Source organism: Nelumbo nucifera, chromosome 1 (genome assembly GCF_055504915.1).
Source record: "Nelumbo nucifera cultivar China Antique chromosome 1, China Antique-T2T, whole genome shotgun sequence".
NCBI lineage: Eukaryota > Viridiplantae > Streptophyta > Magnoliopsida > Proteales > Nelumbonaceae > Nelumbo > Nelumbo nucifera.
The window spans coordinates 61,468,475-61,489,878 of record NC_142649.1 but is presented as its reverse complement, the minus strand read 5'-3'; the positions used below and the strand labels follow the sequence as shown (position 1 = coordinate 61,489,878).

Genomic DNA, 21,404 nt, shown 5'->3' with positions numbered 1-21,404 from the left:
ATACATTAATGAATTATTAGACAAATTTCCTCGGGTCTCTATAAAACAGAATGAAAAGCCCGGGTGGAAACACAAACAAAAGGAGAGAGGAAAAGTGGAAAGGGGGGAAGAAGTCTAGTGCTAGTTCTTACTGAAACTTCTTTTTCTAACTTTCATTTTTGAGTGGTTTCTTTGTTCTCTTATTTGGATTGAAAGAAAGACAAACTTCCCTTTCTTTTTCTTCTTTTTTTTGATCCCTTCGACGAATTTTGGCTATGACCAATGCCCCACCTAGCGGAATAGGCGTAACATAGCTACCTGAAAAAAGGCAAGGTGCACCTTGGATTGAAATCAACGAATTGCGTTTTGCCAGAGAGACGCTTGCTAGCTAACGACTGATCATAACATGGAAGGATTTGGTATAATGGCTGAAAAAAAGTTAAGGAATGTCGCTTGCTTGTAAAAAAAGTTAAGGAAGTTATATATAATGAATACAAAAATATGATTGCACATCAAAGTAGGCATATTAGTGATAAAACCCAAATTTCAACTTCAAGCGATATAGAGGGTGAGCAATCATCACAAGTAAGGAAGATGTTAGCAACGTCTTGGTTTAAAAAGTACAAGTCAATAACTGAAGGGGCAAATAGAAAATCAGAGTTGGATAGATACTTAAATGAAGACACTGAAGAGGGAGATGATGACTTTGATATCTAGGTTAATTGTCCCAGATTTCCCATCCTTTCACAAATGGGTCAGAATGTATTAGCAGTTCCTATCTCTACAGTTGCTTCAGAGTCTGGTTTTAGCATTGGAGGACAAGTGTTTAATGCATTGAGGAGTTCTTTGACTCCTAAAATAGCAAATGCACTTGTATGTGCTCAAGATTGGATCCGATCATCACAACATGCCATTAATGTTGAAGAAGACCTAGAGGAGCTTGATAAACTTGAGAATAGTAACAATCTTTTCAATTTAAGTTTCATATCATTTGTCATTTTCTCTTGATAATTGATTAACCTTTGCAATTTGTAAATGGGTGTTTTTCTAATTTTCTTCATTAATTTTCAGATTTACCAAATGTTATAATTACATCAGAATCAATAATAGTTGATATTTGATTATCCCTTTATGTACTTGTACTTGGTAGGTTTTTTAAATTTCAGACCTGTATTGCATAATAAATTAGATTTTTACTATAATTTTTAAATTTCATAAATTCTCTTATAGGCTGAACATGGAGAACATGGAAAACATGGAGAATATGATATAGAACTTGTTATTGCAAGATTCTTCCTATTCATGTTTTTTTTCCTCATGTTTATGATGTTTGGTTTTTTGGTTTGTATTTGGACCTATTCATGGTTTTGTTGGGTTTATGATGCAATACTTGTTATTTTTATGGTTTATGAACAAGCTTGATTGGAAAAGAACTAGCATCTAATTTCTTTCTTCTTTTTTTTTTTTCTTTTTTTTTGTAAGTGAAACATGGGTTCATTGAAGAATCCTATATTGGAACTTTCCTCAACTCCACTACATAGCAGAGGATCCCAAGAACAGTGAGGTCATTTGAATTGAATCCTATCTTGGAACTTTGAACTTTCTACCTTTTGATATTCAGATTGCTAATTTGGTTAATTCCATGTGTGGATTCTCTATCAGTTGGATAGACTGAGGTATCTTTCACAATTCCATCACCAAAGGAACTATTTTATCACATATACATGGTAAAAACTTTTAGTTTCATAATTAGAATATTTTCCTTGCAAATCAGAATCATGGGATTCTTGTATTCTTGTTATTGAGACATACATATATGAAGTTATTTTGCATTTTGCTCTTGAAATGTTTAATATGATTTAACAAAGAATATATGCTTCAATATTTTTGGGTTTATCATGCAAAGTAACATGCTTTACTATTATAAATATAGAGTAAATGGATTTTTTATGTGAAGCACTAAAAAGGCAAGTGTTATGCTAGGACTGTGGGTTCTAACCATAGTATGGCAGTTACCTATATTATTGTTATTATTTTTATATGTGTCACTTACAAATGGTCATACCAATGTTGGCTATATGATATTCAGGAATTTATTTTGTGTAACTCTTTTTTTTTCTTGCAAAAATTTTCTTTTTGGCAAAACAATGATATATGTCAGTGATAAGTGTTTAGTTTACCCTCTAATTATCCCAACCCCACTAGGACACAGATATGCTTCCTTGTGGAATACAACTTCCATAAATAGGACCAAGGATGGAATGATGAAAATTATTCATCCTAAAGATCCTGACCATGAAAAGAAATCTAAAAAGAGGGTTGCTTCTAAAACAAACAATTCAACACAAGCTGCAAAGAAACTCACTTTGAATATGCAAGAGGTTCCAAGATCTCTAAAAGAATTAAAGAAAAATATGGAATTCACTTGCTATACCCAATATAATAGAGAATCAACTGCATTTGATGTATGAAGGGAGAAGGCAAGCAACACCCAATACTATCCAATGAAGATTCGGGATGAATGTGGAATGTCATATGATCATTTTTCTTCTAATCTAAATGTTATGGCAAGAACAGGTCCTATTAAATTATGTGCAAGAGCAAAACACATTCTGAAACCATGTTAGAACATGGATCATTTTAATTCCAGACCAACTCATTCAATCACACCCTTTGGAGTTGTTAATACAGCTGATAATATTCCATAATTTCAAGAGACATCAACAAAGGTTTATAGGTTTTGAGAGTAAGTTTGGTTTATTTCTGATTTTAATGAATTAATTGGTTGTATCATACGTAAGGCATGCTTTCTAAAATCTGTTTTTTATGGGTTTTGTAGGGTTTAGTTTACTGTCAAAGATAGGAATAAATTCTAATTGACAATTATGCACCAATATTTGGTTCAAAATCAAAAGAAATATATTCAGGTACAGATATTTGAACAATAGCTTTGATAATGTTGTACTATTTGGCTGCGATCAAATTTTTAGATACCAAATGTCTATCATTTATATATGCTTTCGAATTCAAGTTTCTTAATTAGATAACAGGATCCACTAGCCCAAGGAGCATGGCATCTTGGAAATGTTAATTTCTTTGGAAGTACATACATACTTCACTAATAATATCATATTGTCTTAATTTCTTACTTGAAGCTTGTAGTAGCAGTTATGTTTAAGGATGATCATGCATGTGCATATCATGAAATAATTAAATATCTTCTTTTCGATTTTTATTAGGTAAAGCTAATCATGGAGAGATATTTTGTGTGCATCTCTCTTGGTTGAATGAGTGAATTCTAGGTTGGAAAATTATAAAAAGAAAAAACTATTTGTTACGTACAAATATTCTATAGATGAGTCTCTATGTTATTTTATTTCCATTTGTTTTTTATCTTTTACTATTTGTCTTGTATAAATTTGAAGAAAAAAAACATCATTCTCTATTGATTCAATTAGTTTCATAAGGAAATAGATGCCATACTATTCCATTTTGGTTTTAACCGAAACAACCAAAATAAACTGAACAAAAATTTCAGTTCAGTTTCTAGTTTTACTAGTTCAGTTTTGGAAATTTTGGTTTATTCGATTCGATTTTAAATCGAACAAATCGTTTGCTCAATCCTAGTTACGAATTTCAACGTGCAACTAAGTTTTAATTTCATAAGTCTAGGGGTTGTGTTTGATCAACACACAAGACAAATATGTAAAGAGATAGAGGATCGGCCCCCTTGTACACTTAAATCTTTCTCTTTGGGAAACCATTAACTGGAACCAATAATTAATTGAGGTGATACATTCCATTACAAAGATTGGACCACTTTTCATTGATTCCCATTTTTTATAGGGTTTTTTCTGATGAAGGTCCATTTTATCCTGTCAAAGGCTTTTATATACCTTTCTTGTATGGCAGTAACCATGTCTTTCCTTTTTTATATTTCATTATGGGGAGAGAACAATTAATATCTGCCTTCCATTTGGAATGGAGATACAATCTTATTTAAGATTGGTTTTATTTTATTTACAAGAATTTTTATTGTTATTTTATATATTACATTGTATAGACTTCTGCCCGAAATATTCAGTTTTTTCTTGGTTATTTGTAGTTAAACAAACGAAATAATTATTTAATTGTTTTGACATCTAACTTTTTATTTAATAAGCATGTAAGAAGCAAGACCTGACAAATTATATTTTGTACCGAGCGGTTAGTACAAGTCCCCAAGTAGAGAGCGCATCCCATGGGTGCGCCACAGTACATCCCAACCTAGAGGTGTAAATCGGGTCGTGCGAGGCTATAAAAAATAATGAGAACAAAAAAACAAACTTGAAAAAAATCTTAAACTTTATTTTATATAAATTTTTATGTATACTATATATGCGCCATACTAGGTCATGAGTCCATGCCTACACGACCCACTTTTTTGTGCCATGTCTGCCTATGAACATGAAAACCCAAGTCCGACACGACCTATGTGATAGAGTGATAGGCCAGACCGGCCCGATTTATAGTTCTTTTCCAACCATGTATTGGAAATATCTCCAATAAAAATGTGGAAAATGTTCCAATGCGCATTGAGATGTGCATGTGGGGAATCCGGATCATCTAGTAGCAGTTTAGATATGCATGTTAAACCTGTTAGGTTCTATATGTATGGTTCAATTTAATTTTGCCATTTTTGCACACCTAATGATGCTTTTGTATAATTGTTAGATTGACCATTGCCCAATCTAAACTATTGTGTATGCTGATAAAAAAAATCTAAACTATTGTGTATGATCTAGCTCAGATTGGATCGTCAAAAATTGAAACAGGACAAATGGAAAAAGACCAAGGATGTTACTCCATCACTTTCCAATGCATTGACATTGTCATAAACTGGCCTTCAACATGTCTTGGAGTTGTTTTCACAAGACTTGTTTGAATGTAAAACCAAGAAAATGAAACTATTATGACATTGTGTAAGGGCTACAATTTTGTGGAATATATGGGGAGAAGGAAATACAAGGTTGTTTGACAACAAGTAGTAGGGGGTGGAGGTTTTGACTGACCTGATCACGAAAATGGTAGTTCATTGTGTGCTAATATGTGAAGAATACAAAGATACTAAAACAGATGATCTTTTAAGAGGATAACAAATTATTGTTGGCCTTCCAATGGGAAGCTCAAGGAGAATGATTAATTGGAAGCCACCTTAAATGTTTTAAATCCAATTTTCATGGTTGCTTCCCGAGTAATCCTAGGATTGATTCCATCAGATTAAGTTTTGTAGAGTAGTTGAAGTCGCTAATTCATTGAGAGTTGAACAGTTGGTAGTTTTATAAGGACTTAAATTGTTGGCTTCACAGAATTGGTCTTACAAGGACTTAAATTGTGGGCTTCACTGAACCGAATTAGGGTAAGTATTGAAGTTGATTCTAAAGTGGTGATCTAATGGCTTAACTCTAAAATAAAATCAGTATGGAACTTCATATTTCTAGTTAAGGATGCCAGAAATCTTGGAAGAAACCAGAACTGCTCGTTCAAGTGGATCCCAAGATCAGTTAACTCCCTAGAGATAGGGCCAAGGGTCTATATGCAATCTGATTTTTGTCTTGCTTAAAGTGTTGTGATCAACTTTATATTGCCCTTGTACTATCTCTGTTGCCTATTCTTGACAGATGTGGGTTCTTTATAATATAATTAATATAATGTTGATATTTATTAAAAAATATTTACCTAAATTACTAAAAAATTCCATTCCCTCCTTGATTACTCATCCTCGATATTTTTGCACAAATTCAAAAAAGATGTATCAGCCTAGAACAAGGAATAGTTAACAAACATATAAATAAAATTATCATGCATACAATGCTATAGAAGGAATTAGTTGTCTAGAGGTTAATAAACAAAAAATTAGAATCCATTACTGAAAGAAACAATCTTTCAAATCAAAGATTCCAATTATTCATTGATTGAATGCTAGACTACATGTAACATTATTCAGGAGTCCAATATCTATGTCCTAGCTTGTTTATAGCAGATTTGAATGATATTAGAATTTCTTGATAGATGAAAGTGAAATTAGAATGCTGAATATTGATTCAGATTGATCCTATTTTCTTGCCCAAGTAGGAACTATGTAGAATCTAAAGGAAGTTTCGTGAAACTACATTCCTAAGAATATACTCATTTCTATATGTGCATGCTTAATGTAGTTTATTATGCCAATCCAACTCTTATATGATTCATTAAAAGAATCATGGCACATTGGTACCCAATAAGAGTTGTCTAAACTAATAAAACAACATATGTGATTCTCAAGAATATATTGTATTCTGTCTCTCAATCCACTTTTATCTAAGCATGTATAAAGATTTTTTGTTTATGATTTAGGTTCTAGAGTGTATTAGACATAATTTCTTCATATTATTGACAAAGCAAGTATGAAAAAACTTGTTACCCCACAATTTGCAACTTTCAGTCTAGTAAGACAAGTACATAATAAAACTAATTTTGAACAACATACATGGGAAATAAAAAAGAAGGAGCAATGGACCTAACGAATGCCTTCATATTGTTATAAATAGATTTGCCTTCACCAATACAACAACTATTGTAGTGAAATTATCATCTACCAATATCATGTTAGAATCTTCCTTTGCAACCTGCAAAATATAACAAACATTTATGATGGCATTCAAGAACACAGCCATATAAATGGAGTAAAAAAAAATGATAAATTGTTTCATAAGGGCATAAAATCCAAAAATGGTAATTCAAAAAAAAAACATAGACCATAGAAATACCAATAAATATCTAAATAACCATTAACAGATGCATAAGAATATCACCACATGACAACCAATGAAAAAAAGTACACTGGCTCCAATTATACCCATTGTGAGTTCAATATCATCCAGCATCATAGACTCCATGGTAACCATTTCCCCATTGCTTGTTAAGCTTTCCAAACTAGTGTCCTCATAAGGATCAAATACACCAATTTCATGACAAATTGCTTGTTTTGTAAACAATGGATTGATTATTCTTAGCTCCTTAGAATTGGCTAATACAGTCAACATATCTTAACAAATGAATGTAAAGTGGCACATGTGTTGACTCACCCTTAGTTCAACCAACCTAAGAAAGACAAGATCATTTCAATGGATAAATAATTAGAAGGGTTAAGTAAGAGATCATTAGCTGGATGATTTTCATCACCGCCATAAGTTGTAAATTTAAAACGATACTCCTTGAATTCAAAACCAAGACAGTTGATATTTTATTAAGGCTATGTTTGGTTTGAAGAAAAAGGTAGGAAAACTTATATAAGGTTTTGTAAAGATTTTCATACCTTTCCTTTCCTTTCCCTACTTTTTCCTTCAAACCAAACACAATGTAAGGGATTGCAAAATAAGATCTCTAAAACTTTCATCCAATGGGACAACGGTACCATCACATAGTTGCATATAGAAGAACCTCTCCAATATATTCTCTACTACACCCTACCATAATGTAATACTTCTCTTAGAAAATTTCCCCTGGATTTCAACATTTAGTTGAAAGCAAAGACCTAAAGTTTTTGGTTTTCTTTTGTCAATTTAATTGAATAAATGGGTGCGTGCAGGACAGTTCATGCTTCCATACTAAAGAATTTTTGGGTTTCTTTTGTCGAATTCATACATGCATGCCAGAAAATGTACAATAATCCATGTTTCCATGTTAAAGAGTCGACAATGGCACTTTTTCGCCAGGAGGATAGAAATTACCTGAACCCTCGGAGATCCAACCGGGTGATTATAAATACTTTTGAAAGGGAAAAGTCCACAACACCATTTGGAACTCCCATGAAGGCATGAAAAAGATCACAGGGTCAGCACCAAATGCTGACTGGGAGATGGAGGGAACTGATTGGACGGAGACAACAACTCTTTCTTATTCGTTGTGTTCATTCCTAGAGAGAAGCGAGTGAATTGGGGAATAACAGAGAAGCATCTGCTACAAAGTTATGAAGTTGCATAAGCTCCTAGGTGATCTTCCAAAATCCAAGAAATTGAAAAAAAAAAGGGAATGAATGAAACCAAAACATCCTTTTATGGGTCCCATTGGTTTATGGTGGCTAATTCTTTGGATGGAAAAGCGAAAAAACTCAAAAAATTGGGGCAATATTGGAAATGAAAAATTAGACTATTTGACCATTTCTCTATTTTCCATTCTCCTTTTTATATATAATCAATAGATTATTATTATTCATGTGAGATGTTCCCGATATATGGTGGGATGGGGCTGGTGAGGTTTGAGCTCTGTGAGAAATTAATCCTAATTCGCATGTGGGGCACAAAGAGCTTTTAGTTTAAGAATGACAATTTTCCTCATTTCCCTAATCCTCATGGGGATCTGCCCCATCCTAATGGGGTGGGGATGCAGATGATTCCCCCCAAGGATGAGGATGGGGAAATTTCGGTCTCCATTAGCGGGACAGGGAGAGCACTCCCCACCTTGTTGGATCCCCATAATATATATATATATATATATATATATATACACACATATATCTATATATTAATATTTTTAAAATTATGGTTAAATATGTTTGAATCTCTTTATAAAATTATAAACTTTAGTTATTTTATTTTTATTTTTTAAATAAAATAAAAAACAAAAAATAAATCATTAACATTATAAAAAATTATAAAGAATGGGTCCCCGTGAAACTTTATCCCCCTTAACGAGGGTGGGGATAAGAACGGGAATGGAGATTTTCACGAGGATGATAGAGAGAGACTCTCCGTTCCCGATCATTGGGATATGATCCCAGATGTGTTGTGGGGCGTTCGTGCGCGTTAAGTGGGGGCGTTAATGTGATCTCTGCCTCTGGCACCGAAAGCTGAACGGCAGAGCGGTTAGTAGTCAGTACAAGTCCCCGGTGGCATGTCATCGTGTGGCTATGCACATGCCACGTTTTCACCTTCGATGCTAGAGCGATGGCTATGCTCATCCCATAATGCATGGGCGCTTTACACTCGCCCCATAACACATCCCAACCGTGAATTGTGAATACTCCCTATGACAAATGTGGGAAATGTTCTCAATGCACGCCGAAGGGGCGTCAATCTGAACTCACCCTACCATTCTTCCACTGTTAGAAGACTTTAGAGAAGAAAGGTAGTTGTATAACAGCACAATCTTCGGGGCCCCAGTTGTATTCCTTGAGTGCGTAGAATCAACGGGCATTAAACGCTCGTTCAAATAGCACTTCTATGAAGTTGTCAGAGTCATAAACTACGAAATTTATATCCACATGATTCAGAACAAACTCAGAAGCACAGAAATTCCAGCAACAATTGGAAATTTCTTTTATTTTGTTTTTTTGTTTTTTTTTTTCTAACAAAAGTGCTCACGTTACTCGATTGCTTTCATTCGTATACACCGTTCTGCTGCTGCTTTTTCTTCCAAAATGTTTATTTAGTCAATTCAAATTCCGTATCTGATCCTTTCTAAACTCACAAAATACTTCGAATGGCGATGCTGCTGAAAAGGGTCTGGGAGTCTGTCTCAAACCGTTCTTCGAGTTCTTCAGAAAGGCTGGCGATTGTTGCTCCATCACCATCATCAACGGGCGCGTTTGAACGGATCCCTCCTGATATATTTCTGCAAATTCTCATGTTTCTTGGGCCCAAGGAAGCGGCGAGGCTCAGTGTGGTGTGCAAGTCATGGAAGTTGCTTGTTTCGGATAATCTCTTGTGGGTGTTCTTCCTTCAGAATCAGCCGGAACCATGGGATTCCATTGTATTCGCCGAGACCCATTTGAGATCGAAGAACCCGCTTCAGTAAGTTGTAATTGTTCTTGTTTCTATGCATCGATAAATGAAAATCCATTAGTTTGTTTTTGGTTTTCTGGTTCTGGGTGGTTGAATTATATAAATCTCGTGGTATCCACTTCATGGACTTACTTTTTTTTTGCACTTTTCTTTTTTTTTTTTTCTAGAAGTTGAATTATGTGTAATTTTAAAAGTATTTACTTCAGTTAGTTTCCTGCATGTTTGTTCGTCTGTTTGTTTGTCTAGAAGGGAATTAGTTGTCTTCTTTGAAATTTTATTCTTCTGATTGGTTAAAATATACTGATTTTGATGGTACACACTACCCACTGCAGAGCCATGCAAAACAAAAACCTGTATTTTTCCTGGGGGGTAGTTAAATTAATGGATTTTAATGGTCAATGGATTTGTTCAGGGACAAACTAGAATATTACTTCAATCATGCATATTGATTTTGTACTTCTTGAAAGTGAACACTTGTTAGGAAGCTGCTCTCAGTTAATATTGTAAATTGAAGGTTAACTAGTTTGTTGGATTGTTTGATCAAAAAGTCCTCAATCAACAAAGCTATCTTATTAACGAAAAAAATAGAGCTATGATTTTGTACTTCTTGAAAGTGAACACTTGTTAGGAAGCTGCTCTCAGTTAATATTGTAAATTGAAGGTTAACTAGTTTGTTGGATCGTTTGATCAAAAAGTCCTCAATCAACAAAGCTATCTTATTAACGAAAAAAATAGAGCTATGATTTTGTACTTCTTGAAAGTGAACACTTGTTAGGAAGCTGCTCTCAGTTAATATTGTAAATTGAAGGTTAACTAGTTTGTTGGATTGTTTGATCAAAAAGTCCTCAATTAACAAAGCTATCTTATTAACGAAAAAAATAGAGCTATCTTGTGAATTGTGATGGGTAAATTTGGAAACACATTAGCTCTTCATATGATACCACTTTATATGAGTTTAACCCTTTCCTCATTGTTTTTGGATTATCATACTGTATACATACATGAATGTTAACTTAGGTGGATTTAGGTTAAACATTTCTTAAAATTTCCAAGGGGCCTTACCTGAAGCTCGAGTCTGATGCTTAAATACTATACTGTAAATTGATACCAGACACAGGAAAGAGAGAAAATGAAGATATGTATTTCATAGATTAGGAAACAAGTAATTTATATATACAAACTAACCAACTTAAGCAAGTGGGCCCAGTGCGCCATCCATCAAGCTAAGAGATTTTTCCTGTTACAACTGTTATAACAGTAACAGGTAACTATAGTAACACCCTTCCCTCCTTCCCCCTCAAGTTGGTGCATGAAGGACACAAATTCCCAGCTTGGACACTAACTGGTGAAACTTGTCTGATCCCAGAGCCTTAGTAAAGAGATCAGCAGGTTGGGAACTTCTGGGCAAATGAAAAGCCTTAATTTCTCCACTTTGGACATGTTCGCATACAAAATGGCAATTGATGTCAATATTGCTTAGTGATAAAGTTCAGATTTGTATAGGTTTCAATTTCAGAATAACAGAAAATAAGAATGAGAAGAAGAGGTAACTTCTCTCTAGTCGGCCAGATTTATTGAGTTTTCTAAATAAAAGCACAATGACTATTGTGCTCCCACTTAAGTGTGGGACACATCACCTAACTTAGAATATAATAGTAATTACATCAAACATATAACATAAAGTAAAATGACTAGACTACCATTCTACAGCCAACTGTAACACTTAGTATGCTCATGGAACACGGGATTGGCAGCTATATGGAGTGCTGCTTTGCTGTCACAGTGCAATTGCATGGAAGGAAGGAAAACTGTTAAAGTAATGAAGAACATGTTTCAGCCACAAGAGTTCAGCAGTGGTAGTGGCCATGGCGTGGCGTGGTACTCAGCTTCCGCAGAGGACTGGGAAATGGTGTGCTGTTTTTAGACCTCCAAGAGAGTGGAAAGGAACCCAGCAGAGTAAGATATCCCATGGTTGAGTGTTGGATTAGAGGGCAACTAGCCCAGTCAGAATCACAGGGTCTTTCATTGGTATTATAGCACTAGACCACCTACAAATGAGTGATGCTAGGCGGCATAGAATACTTTTGGACATAATACAGTCAAATATTTGCAGTCCAATAATATTAATAGACAGTAAGGCATAGAATACTTTTTGAACTTTCATAGACTAGCCTAAGCACAGTTACGTGTATTTGATTTAGTAAAAAAATAAAAAAAATAGAAGTCTTGTATAAATTAAAGAATACAAATCTGAAGTTGAAAATAAATTGGGAAGAAAGCTGATACAAAAAACTGACAGGAGAGTACACTATGAAAGTTTGCATAAATTTTATACAGGTGAAGTCCATTAAAATACCTGGATATACACTTATACACCTTTACAAAATGATGCTACATAAAGATGTAAAAGAACATTATTGGATATGGTTAGATCAATGATTAGTTGCTCATATTTAGGATCTGAATTTTGTGTTAAGCTTTGGCAACTGTAGTGTAACTGTGTATGTTGAATATAAAAAACAATTAAAATGACATTAGAAAGTGATACAAATTAGAAAAAAAAAACATGAAATAGAAGTAGTATGCATAAAAGTAGGGAGTCTCATGCATGTAATGTTGCATACCAGGTTATATTTGAGTTTTATTGGACTTCTAAGTAGAATTTTAATCTTTGTCCTCCTCATTGGTTAGGTATCAAAGATATTCTCAGATATATCCAAGGAACAAAACACCATAAATTAACTTATCAAAGTGATCACTCAGAAGTCACAGGACACACTAACTTCGGTTTTGTAGGAGATGAAGATGGTCAAAAATTAACTTCAAGATATACATTTACCCTTGATGGTGGAGTGGCTTGTTGGTCAAGTAAGAAACAAGGCTGTATTTCCTGATCAACAATGAAACCTGAGCATGTAGCCCGCAGTAGTGCAGCTATTGAAGTTATTTCAAAAAACTTAGGCTGGAGGAACCAGATTTTGTATTTATATTAGGGTGACCCAATCTAATAATAAAAGAAGGGAAATTACAGATGTGTCCCTGCGGCACTAAAATATGGAAAACTGACAGGTTTAACAATCTCATCAAGTTTAACCTTCATCTTCTCATTGTATTTGAAATGTCATACTATCTATGTACTTAGACAACCTATTTGGTTTTTTATTGTAGTGCTTAGTGTGAATCCAATAGATTTTAGTTGAACTTCTGGATTGGTCTGCTTTGTGATCTTGGAACTCTATATCAACATTAAGTTCTTATAGGTGTGCTCAATTTCTTGTGAGGTGTTGTTGTTGTCATTGTTACTTGGGTGTCTTGGTTGGTGGGAGTTTAGGGTTCTAGTTGGAAATAAAATGCTTATCTAATTGATTTTTTTGGTAATAAAAATAAAAATTTATTAAAAAGGAAAAAAAGAGAGTACAAGAAGGGGGAGGAGCCCAAGGCTCTCGAGAGAGAAAAAACTGTTGAGGATTTTGTGTAGATTTATTGGTTAACTTGTTTAGTTAGGGAGTGGGGACCACAGTACACTTGTTGGGACCCTTTAGAGTGGTGTTTTTAAGTCTTTTGTTGAGTTTTTTTGGGTTAGTTGCCCTATAAGGGCATATTAGTCATTGTACATAATTTTGACTTAAAGTATAAATATCAATAAGAGGGGGGGGGGGCGGCCAGATTTGAAAGCTCTCTTATTTTTTTCTCCATCTCTCTCTCTTCTTCTTTCTCCACAGTTTTTTGTTTCTACAGATTTCTATTTGGTATCAGAGCTGGATTTGAGTTTTCCTATGCCTCCCATCATGCAGCCCTAGATCAGCTGACTGCATGATGAGTTAGAGGGCTGATTGATGACCTCAAAAGTGCCCACTTTTTGGACTTTTTGGTAGATCTAAAATCCCTTGTAGTAGATCTTGGGTTGATCACCAAAATCAGGAAGGATTGGACAAGGGGGAGGAATCCTGATTGCAGTACGACTCTTCACTTTTGACCTGGGAAGGGGTGCTCTAGATTATTTGGAGTTCTTAGTGATTTCTGAAGGGGGCTGTTTAAGTTCTAGGGATTTCTGAGGTCTCTAGAGGGAGTGACAACGTTCTCTCTTGTTTCTAATGACTCCCATGGAGACATGATGTCGGTAAAGTAAGAAAGATAGGATTCGATTGATTAAGAGATTTGAATAAATTTTGGAAGGAGTAGATTTGAATAATTTTAGGAAAGTCATATCCTAGGATTAAGGGGAAGATTTAGTCAATCCCTGATTGCGAGAGATTCTAGGGGTCTGCCTTTCCTATCTTTTCTTATTTAAGTTGTATGCTCAATATGTTTTTATTATCAATAAAGAAAATTCTCTTTTCTCTCTCCCTCTATATTTCGCCACATGGTATCAAAGATTTAGGGTTCGACCATGAATTTTAAGGCCGCCATGGTTGGCTCTGGTTCAGCCTCTTCGGATGCTACCAGCGGTGTGACGTTTTCGGAGGGAGGTATTCAGTCAACGGCTATTTCTCTTTCTGAGAATTCTATTCAAATTACCATTCACAAATTGAATGGAAAAAATTATCTTGAGTGGTCTCAGTCCGTGTGGTTGGTGATCGACGGCAAAGGGAAACTCGACTATTTGAACGGCGAAGTGAAACCGCCAGCCACTGATGATCCAAAGTACAGGTAGTGGCGTTCTGAAAATTCGATGGTTACCGCTTGGTTGATCAACTCCATGGATCTGGTGGTTGGAAAACCATTCATGTTCCTACCGACGGCTCGCGATGTGTGGGAAGATGTTAGGGAAACCTATTCGGATTTGGACAATCATTCACAACTGTTCGAACTGAATACCCGAATGTGGAAGATACAACAAGGTGAACGTGAAGTAACAACTTATTATAATGAGATGATGGCTGTTTGGCAGGAGTTGGATTTATTTGAAGAAGAAGAATGGGAAAGTCCGAGTGACAGTGCTCAGTACAAAAAGAAGATAGAAAGAGGTCGGGTATTTATTTTCTTGGCTGGTTTGAATAAAGAACTCGATGAGGTTCGGGGACGTATCTTTTTTCAGAAGTGCGTAGAGAAGAAGCACGGCTGCAAGTGATGTTGAAGAATGTTAGTGAAACAAAAACAGAGAATGAAGGGTCCGCTCTTGTGGCCCGAGGTGCAGACTTAGAAGGAGACAGACGAGGAGGAAAGCAGAGGCCTTGGTGTGATCATTGTAGAAAGCCATGGCATACTCGGGAAACTTGCTGGAAGCTGCACGGGAAACCGGTGGGTTGGAAGAAAAAATCAGGAAGTGACAACAAGTCAGGGGGAGATGTCCGCGCGTTTCAAATAAGCAATTCGGATCTAGGGCAGCAATCATCCTCAGAGTCTCTTCCTTTCACAAAGGAACAAATAGAGCACTTATATAAAATGTTTCAATCTCAATCGTTAGGAAATTCTAACCCATCCTGTTCTCTAGCTCAGTCAGGTAATTTTTTCACTGCAGCCATTGCTTGTAACAAATCTAATGGCTCATGGATATTAGATTCAGGTGCCACTGATCATATGACCGGCACTTCGCAATTCTTTTCTTCATATACACCCTGTGCAGGGAATCAAAAGGTTAAAATCGCAGATGGTTCCTTTGCTACTATTGCTGGGAAAGGAACAATGTCGATTTCTCCTTCTCTAAACCTTAAAGATGTTTTGCATGTTCCTAACCTATCATACAATCTCTTGTCTGTCAGTAAACTCACCCTTGATCATAATTGTCGAGTTAATTTTTGGTCTTCTCGTTGTGAATTTCAGGATTTAACCTCGGGGGAGATGATTGGGGGTGCTAAACAGGATGGTGGCCTCTACCTCTTTAATAAAGGATCAACCTTTGGAAGGCAAGACCGACAGACTTGTTTCAGTTCTATCTCTGTTTCTAGTGACAGTGAAATTTTGTTATGGCATTATTGATTAGGACATCCTAGCTTTCAATATTTAAAGCATCTATTTCCCAAGTTACTCATGAATAAAAATCATTCAGTTTTTCAGTGTGAATTAGCAAAACATCATCGTGCTGTTTTTCTGTCTCAACCATATAAAAAATCAAAACCATTTACCATGATTCACAGTGATGTTTGGGGTCCTTCTAGAGTGGCAACTCTTTCTGGAAAACGTTGGTTCATTACTTTTATTAATGATCATAATAGGGTCACTTGGGTTTTCCTTTTAAAAGAGAAATCTGATGCTGAAATTGTGTTTAAAAATTTCTACAACATGGTTCAAACACAATTTCAGACTCAGATTAAAATTTTTCGAAGTGATAATGGAAAGGAATTTTTTAACAATGTCTTAGGGAATTTCTTTGCTGAGAAAGGAATTATACACCAAAGTTCATGTAATAATACACCTCAACAAAATGGGGTGGCTGAAAGGAAAAACAAACATATCCTTGAAGTTGTTAGAGCTCTAAGTTTTAAAACTAAGGTTCCTAAGTATCTTTGGGGAGAAGCCGTTTTAACAGCCACTTATTTGATTAACAGACTTCCTACACGAATTTTGGATTTTAAAACACCCATACAGGTTTTCACTGACTGTTTTCCAAACTCTCGGCTAGTGACAAACATTCCCTTAAAAATTTTTGGAAGTGTGGCCTTTGTTCATAACCATGATCCCAAACGTTCAAAACTTGATCCAAAAGCACATAAATGTATTTTTGTAGGCTATCCCACTAATCAGAGAGGTAACAAATGCTTTCATCCAGTTTTGAAAAAGATGTTTGTGTCTATGGATGTCACCTTCTTTGAAGGAACCTCGTACTACAACAACTCCCATCTTCAGGGGGAGAGCAACACTAGTAAAGATGGTTTTTTAGATAGTTCTGATTTAATGTTTGAATTTGTCCATAATGATGTTCCTCACAACCGGTCACCGAAAGAAAGTGAAGCAGAAAATACAAAATAAGTGAAAACAAATGAATTAAATATTGAAAATGTTGAGTCTACCAATGAACAACCTTTGGTAATGCCATCTCAAAATGAAAAAGCTGAAACAACAGAGATGCGTGCAAAACAGTATAAAGGGCTTGTATATTCAAGGGAATATCTAGCACAGAAAAGGAGAGGCACTATTCCACAGCATCAACAAAAATCTGATTAGAGGTTGGATCATGAAGTTCATGATAATTCTTCAAAGATTCCTAAAAATATTCCTCCATTTCATTCTGATTCTTTTAGTCAGCTTGATCTTCCCATTGCTCTTAGGAAAGGTGTTAGGTACAAAACATCCTCTGTCAAATTTTGTATCTTACAAAAATATTTCACCTTCATATTGTGCCTTTATTTCTCAAGTGTCTAGTATATCCATTCCTAACAGTATCCAGGAGGCTCTAAATGTTCCTGAATGGAAAGAAACTATTTTTTAGGAGACGAGAGCTTTGGAAAAGAATGCTACTTGGGAGAAAGTGGATCTGCCGGATGGAAAGACAGTTGTTGGTTGTAAATGAGTGTTTACTCTGAAGTACAACTCAGATTGATCCTTGGAGAGATACAAGGCTCGCCTAGTAGCTAAAGGCTTTACTCGGACATATGGAGTGGACTACTCTGAGACCTTTTCTCCAGTGGCGAAGCTAAATACAGTTCGAGTACTCTTATCTGTTGCAGCTAATCTTGACTGGCCACTGAATCAACTGGATGTGAAGAATGCCTTTTTGAATGGAGACTTGGAGGAAGAAGTATATATGGAGCCTCCACCTGGTTTCACTGAGAAGTTTGGAACTAAGGTATGCAAGCTAAAAAAGTCTCTATATGGACTTAAACAGTCTCCCAAAGCCTGGTTTGAAAGATTCACAAGGTTCGTTAAAAGTCAAGGACAATCTGATCATACTCTTTTCACAAAGAGATCCACCAAAGACAAGGTTTCGGTTCTGATTGTCTACGTTGATGACATAATCTTGACTGGAGATGATATTGAAGAGATGAGCAGACTGAAGCAGAGCTTAGCCAAGGAATTCGAGATTAAAGACTTAGGCCAGCTAAGGTACTTTCTTGGAATGGAAGTGGAATGAGTGGTTGCAAACCTTTAGACACTCCGATAGAAGTTAATGCTAAGCTTGGAGAATTTAAAGATGGGGTTCCAGTAGATACGGGTAGATACCAAAGGCTGGTTGGAAGATTGATTTACTTGTCACATACACGTCCTGATATTGCCTTCGCTGTGAGCATGGTGAGTCAATTTATGCACTCCCCGTACGAAGAACATCCTGAAGCTGTGTATCGAATACTTAAGTATCTAAAAGGCACACCAGGAAAAGGACTCTTCTTCAAGAAAAATGAGAAGAGAGGGGTTGAGGTGTATACAGATTCGGATTGGGCAGGTTCGATTACTGATAGAAGGTCAACTTCGGGGTATTGCACATTTCTTTGAGGCAATTTAGTTACTTGGAGAAGCAAGAAGCAAAGTGTAGTTGCTAGAAGTAGTGCTGAGGTTGAATTCAGATCATTGACTCAAGGAGTGTGTGAGGTTCTTTGGCTAAAGAGGGTTCTAGCGGATCTTAAGAGACCAGTGAGTTTTCCTATGAAATTGTATTGTGATAACAAGGCAGCTATCGGCATTGCTCATAATCCGGTTCTACATGACAGCACTAAACATGTTGAGATTGACAGACACTTTATAAAGGAGAAGCTTGAAGAAGGAATAATTTGCACTCCGTTTGTGCCAACCACGCAACAAGTTGCAGATGTCTTGACTAAGGGCTTGTTGAGACAGCCATTTGAGCTTCAAGTTAGTAAGTTGGGCATGATAGATATCTTTGCACCAACTTGAGGGGGAGTGTCGGTAAAGTAAGAAAGATAAGCTTTGATTGATTAAGAGATTTGAATAAATTTAGGAAGGATTAGATTTGAATAATTTTAGGAAAGTCATATCGTAGGATTAAGGGAAAGATTTAGTCAATCCCTGATTGCAAGAGATTCTAGGGGTCTGCCTTTCCTATCTTTTCTTATTTAAGTTGTATGCTCAACATGTTTTTATTATCAATAAAGAAAATTCTCTTTTCTCTCTCCCTCTATATTTCGCCACACATGAATCTTGGTGGGGAAGGTTTTTGAGTACCAGAAGGGTAGTTGAGGCCTCTAAAGGAGATAAATCTACTTTTTCTCACCTATAATTGATTTTCTAGTCTATTTTGAGAACTATGGAGAGATGGAGTATTGAGTAGAAGTCAACCGGTGACCTGGGAGACTGGGACTGGGTGGAAGAGGTACAAATGATTCTTTTGGACTTGGGATTATTACCACAATTAAATTAGATGGTAAAAACTATTTAGAATGGGCACAATCAGCCAAGATGGCTATTGGTGCTCGTGGGAAACTGGGATACCTTACTGGGGTCGAGAAAAAACTTGATACAGATTCCTCCCAATGGGTATAAGAGAATTACATGGTGATGTCTTGGCTGTGTAATTCAATGTTACCCCATATTGGTAATTTTTTTTTTGTGGGCTAATATAACAAAGGAGATTTAGGATGGAGTGGTTGAGACTTATTCCTAGAAACAGAATGTAGCTAGAGCCTATTAGTTGAGGGATCGGGTGATTAATACAAAATAGGGAGATAGACCTCTTGCTATGTATTTCTCCATGCTAAAAACACTTTGGTAGGAGATAGGTCACTTAGAGACTATGGTTTGTGATAGTACGAAGGATGCAACAACCTATCAGAAGTTGGTGGAGAAGAATAGGGTCTTTGAGTTCTTAGTTGGACTGAACCCTAAAGTTGATATTGCAAGGCAACACATCCTTTCCAAAGAGAGTGTGATTCTTTCTCGAGCTTATGCCTTTGTGTCTAGAGAGGAGAGTAGGAGGAATGTTATGTTGAGACAGTCTAGGATTGACTGGTCGGCTATGGTTAGTACAATCAAACCTAAGCCAAATGGAGATAGGGGGAGTAGTGAGATCAGGAGGGAAGATAAGAAGGACTTGGTGTGTGAGTATTGCAAGAAGCCTAAGCATACCAGAGACACCTATTGGAGGCTCCATCCACATGTATACCAGCTCGGGTCAAGAACAAGAAAGGAAATGCAAATGTGGCAATTACTGAAGACTCTTCAGGACTTCAACTCATGAGTAAGAAGGATTCGACTGATTCTAGTTCTTCAGGCGGACAAAAAAGTGCAGGAAATCCATTAGCTAGTCACAATACTTCCTTTGCTCATATATGTAGTTCATATGCAGTTGCAAATTATGCATCCACCTTAGGTAAGGAGGGACCTGTCGGGATTATAGATTCAGGAGCATATGAGCACATGACAAATATTATCTACCCTTTTCAATTCTTACCAGTTGTGTTCTGGTAGAGATAGACTCTCTATAGTAGATGGCTCTCATATTCCCTTTGCTTGGAAAGGGACAGTTAGGGTGACTGGTGCCATTACTTTGTCCTCTGTCTTACATGTTCCTAGACTTCATACTAATATTCTTTCTGTTAGTAGTTTGGCAAAGAATTTGAATTGTTCAGTGACTTTCCTTCCTAATAATTGTGTTTTGTAGGATTCGGAGTCAAAAAGGAAGATTGGGAGTGGTTGTGAGGTAAACAGAGTCTACCTTCTATATGAGCTTCTGAGACATTAGAGCCACCTTGTTAGTAGCAATAGTAGTGGCTCAGAGTCAGTAATTCAGATTATGCTCTGACATAATCGTTTAGGTCATCTTTCTTTTAGTTCATTAAAATGTTTGTTTCCAAAATTGTTTGAGTCTGTTCAGTTGTCTTGTTCGTAGTGTGATAGTTGTTAGTTGGGAAAGCATTGTAGACATTCTTTTAAATCACGCAGTATAAGAAGTTTTGCTTTTGATTCACACTGATGTATGGGGACCTTATCATATTTCTTCCATGGAAGGTTATCGTTATTTTCTTTTGTTTGTGGATGATTACACTCGGTATTCTTGGATATATTTGAGGAGATCATGTGATAAGGTACTGTGAACATTGGAAAAAATCCCGGCAGTTCACGTCGTGGTCGATCAGACGGAGTTGCCACCCATCAAAATAGATAACTGGGAGTGATGGGCCTTCTGGATTTATATTTCATAAATAAATTTGAATTTAATGGTGACCCCATACCTTTTGACCTGGACAAGGCAAACAAATCTGGGTAAGTTGAGAGAGAGAGAGAGAGAGAGAGAGGGGGGGGAAGGGGTTAGTCATCCCTCTCTCTTGTTAGCGTGAATGCTAGTTCCCCTTCTTTGATTTTTATTATTTATCATTATTTAAAAAAAACAAATCGGATAGAGAACCTTCCTTTCCCATCTTGAAAATGTATAGTGACTGAAATCATCTCTTTCCTCCTCTAGACCAGACCCCTTTTGGATGCAAGGGCCTAAGCAAAAGGGTGAGAAAATTCATCCTCACCCCTTTTCTATCAGGAACCCACCTTCGGAATCGGTTGAATGGATAGAGGAGAATGAGAGGGGAAATTGTCACCTCCACTAAAGGAGAGAGTAGGTGCTCCCAAACTCAAAAGAACGAAGCAAACAAAAACAAATCCAAAAAAAGTTCTCTGAAATTAAAAAGAAACTAAACATCTACAAAAATCAAACTACGAATCCAACACAAAAAGCGAAGTAAGAATTTTACCTCTATGTACCTTTGATTGATGGAATTACGCTACTGTTGGGACAAT

At 36.1% G+C, this 21,404-nt stretch overlaps 1 protein-coding gene across 4 annotated transcripts in view; it reads left to right on the top strand.

The window, feature by feature from the left end:
- The first annotated feature begins 9,223 nt into the window (after positions 1-9,223).
- The window catches only part of ARP8 (actin-related protein 8), a 111,331-nt gene continuing 99,150 nt past the window's right edge, over positions 9,224-21,404 (top strand). Inside the window, exons 1-2 of one of the 4 annotated variants that reach the window (XM_088894432.1) lie at positions 9,384-9,791; positions 15,546-15,628. In XM_088894432.1, the coding sequence (XP_088750558.1) occupies positions 9,738-9,791; positions 15,546-15,628 (137 nt within the window). In that variant the 5' untranslated portion in view covers positions 9,384-9,737. Of the gene's footprint in view, positions 9,792-15,545; positions 15,629-21,404 lie in introns of all 4 variants that reach the window. The other 3 variants (XM_088894427.1, XM_010254606.3, XM_010254605.3) reach the window with 3 other exon arrangements.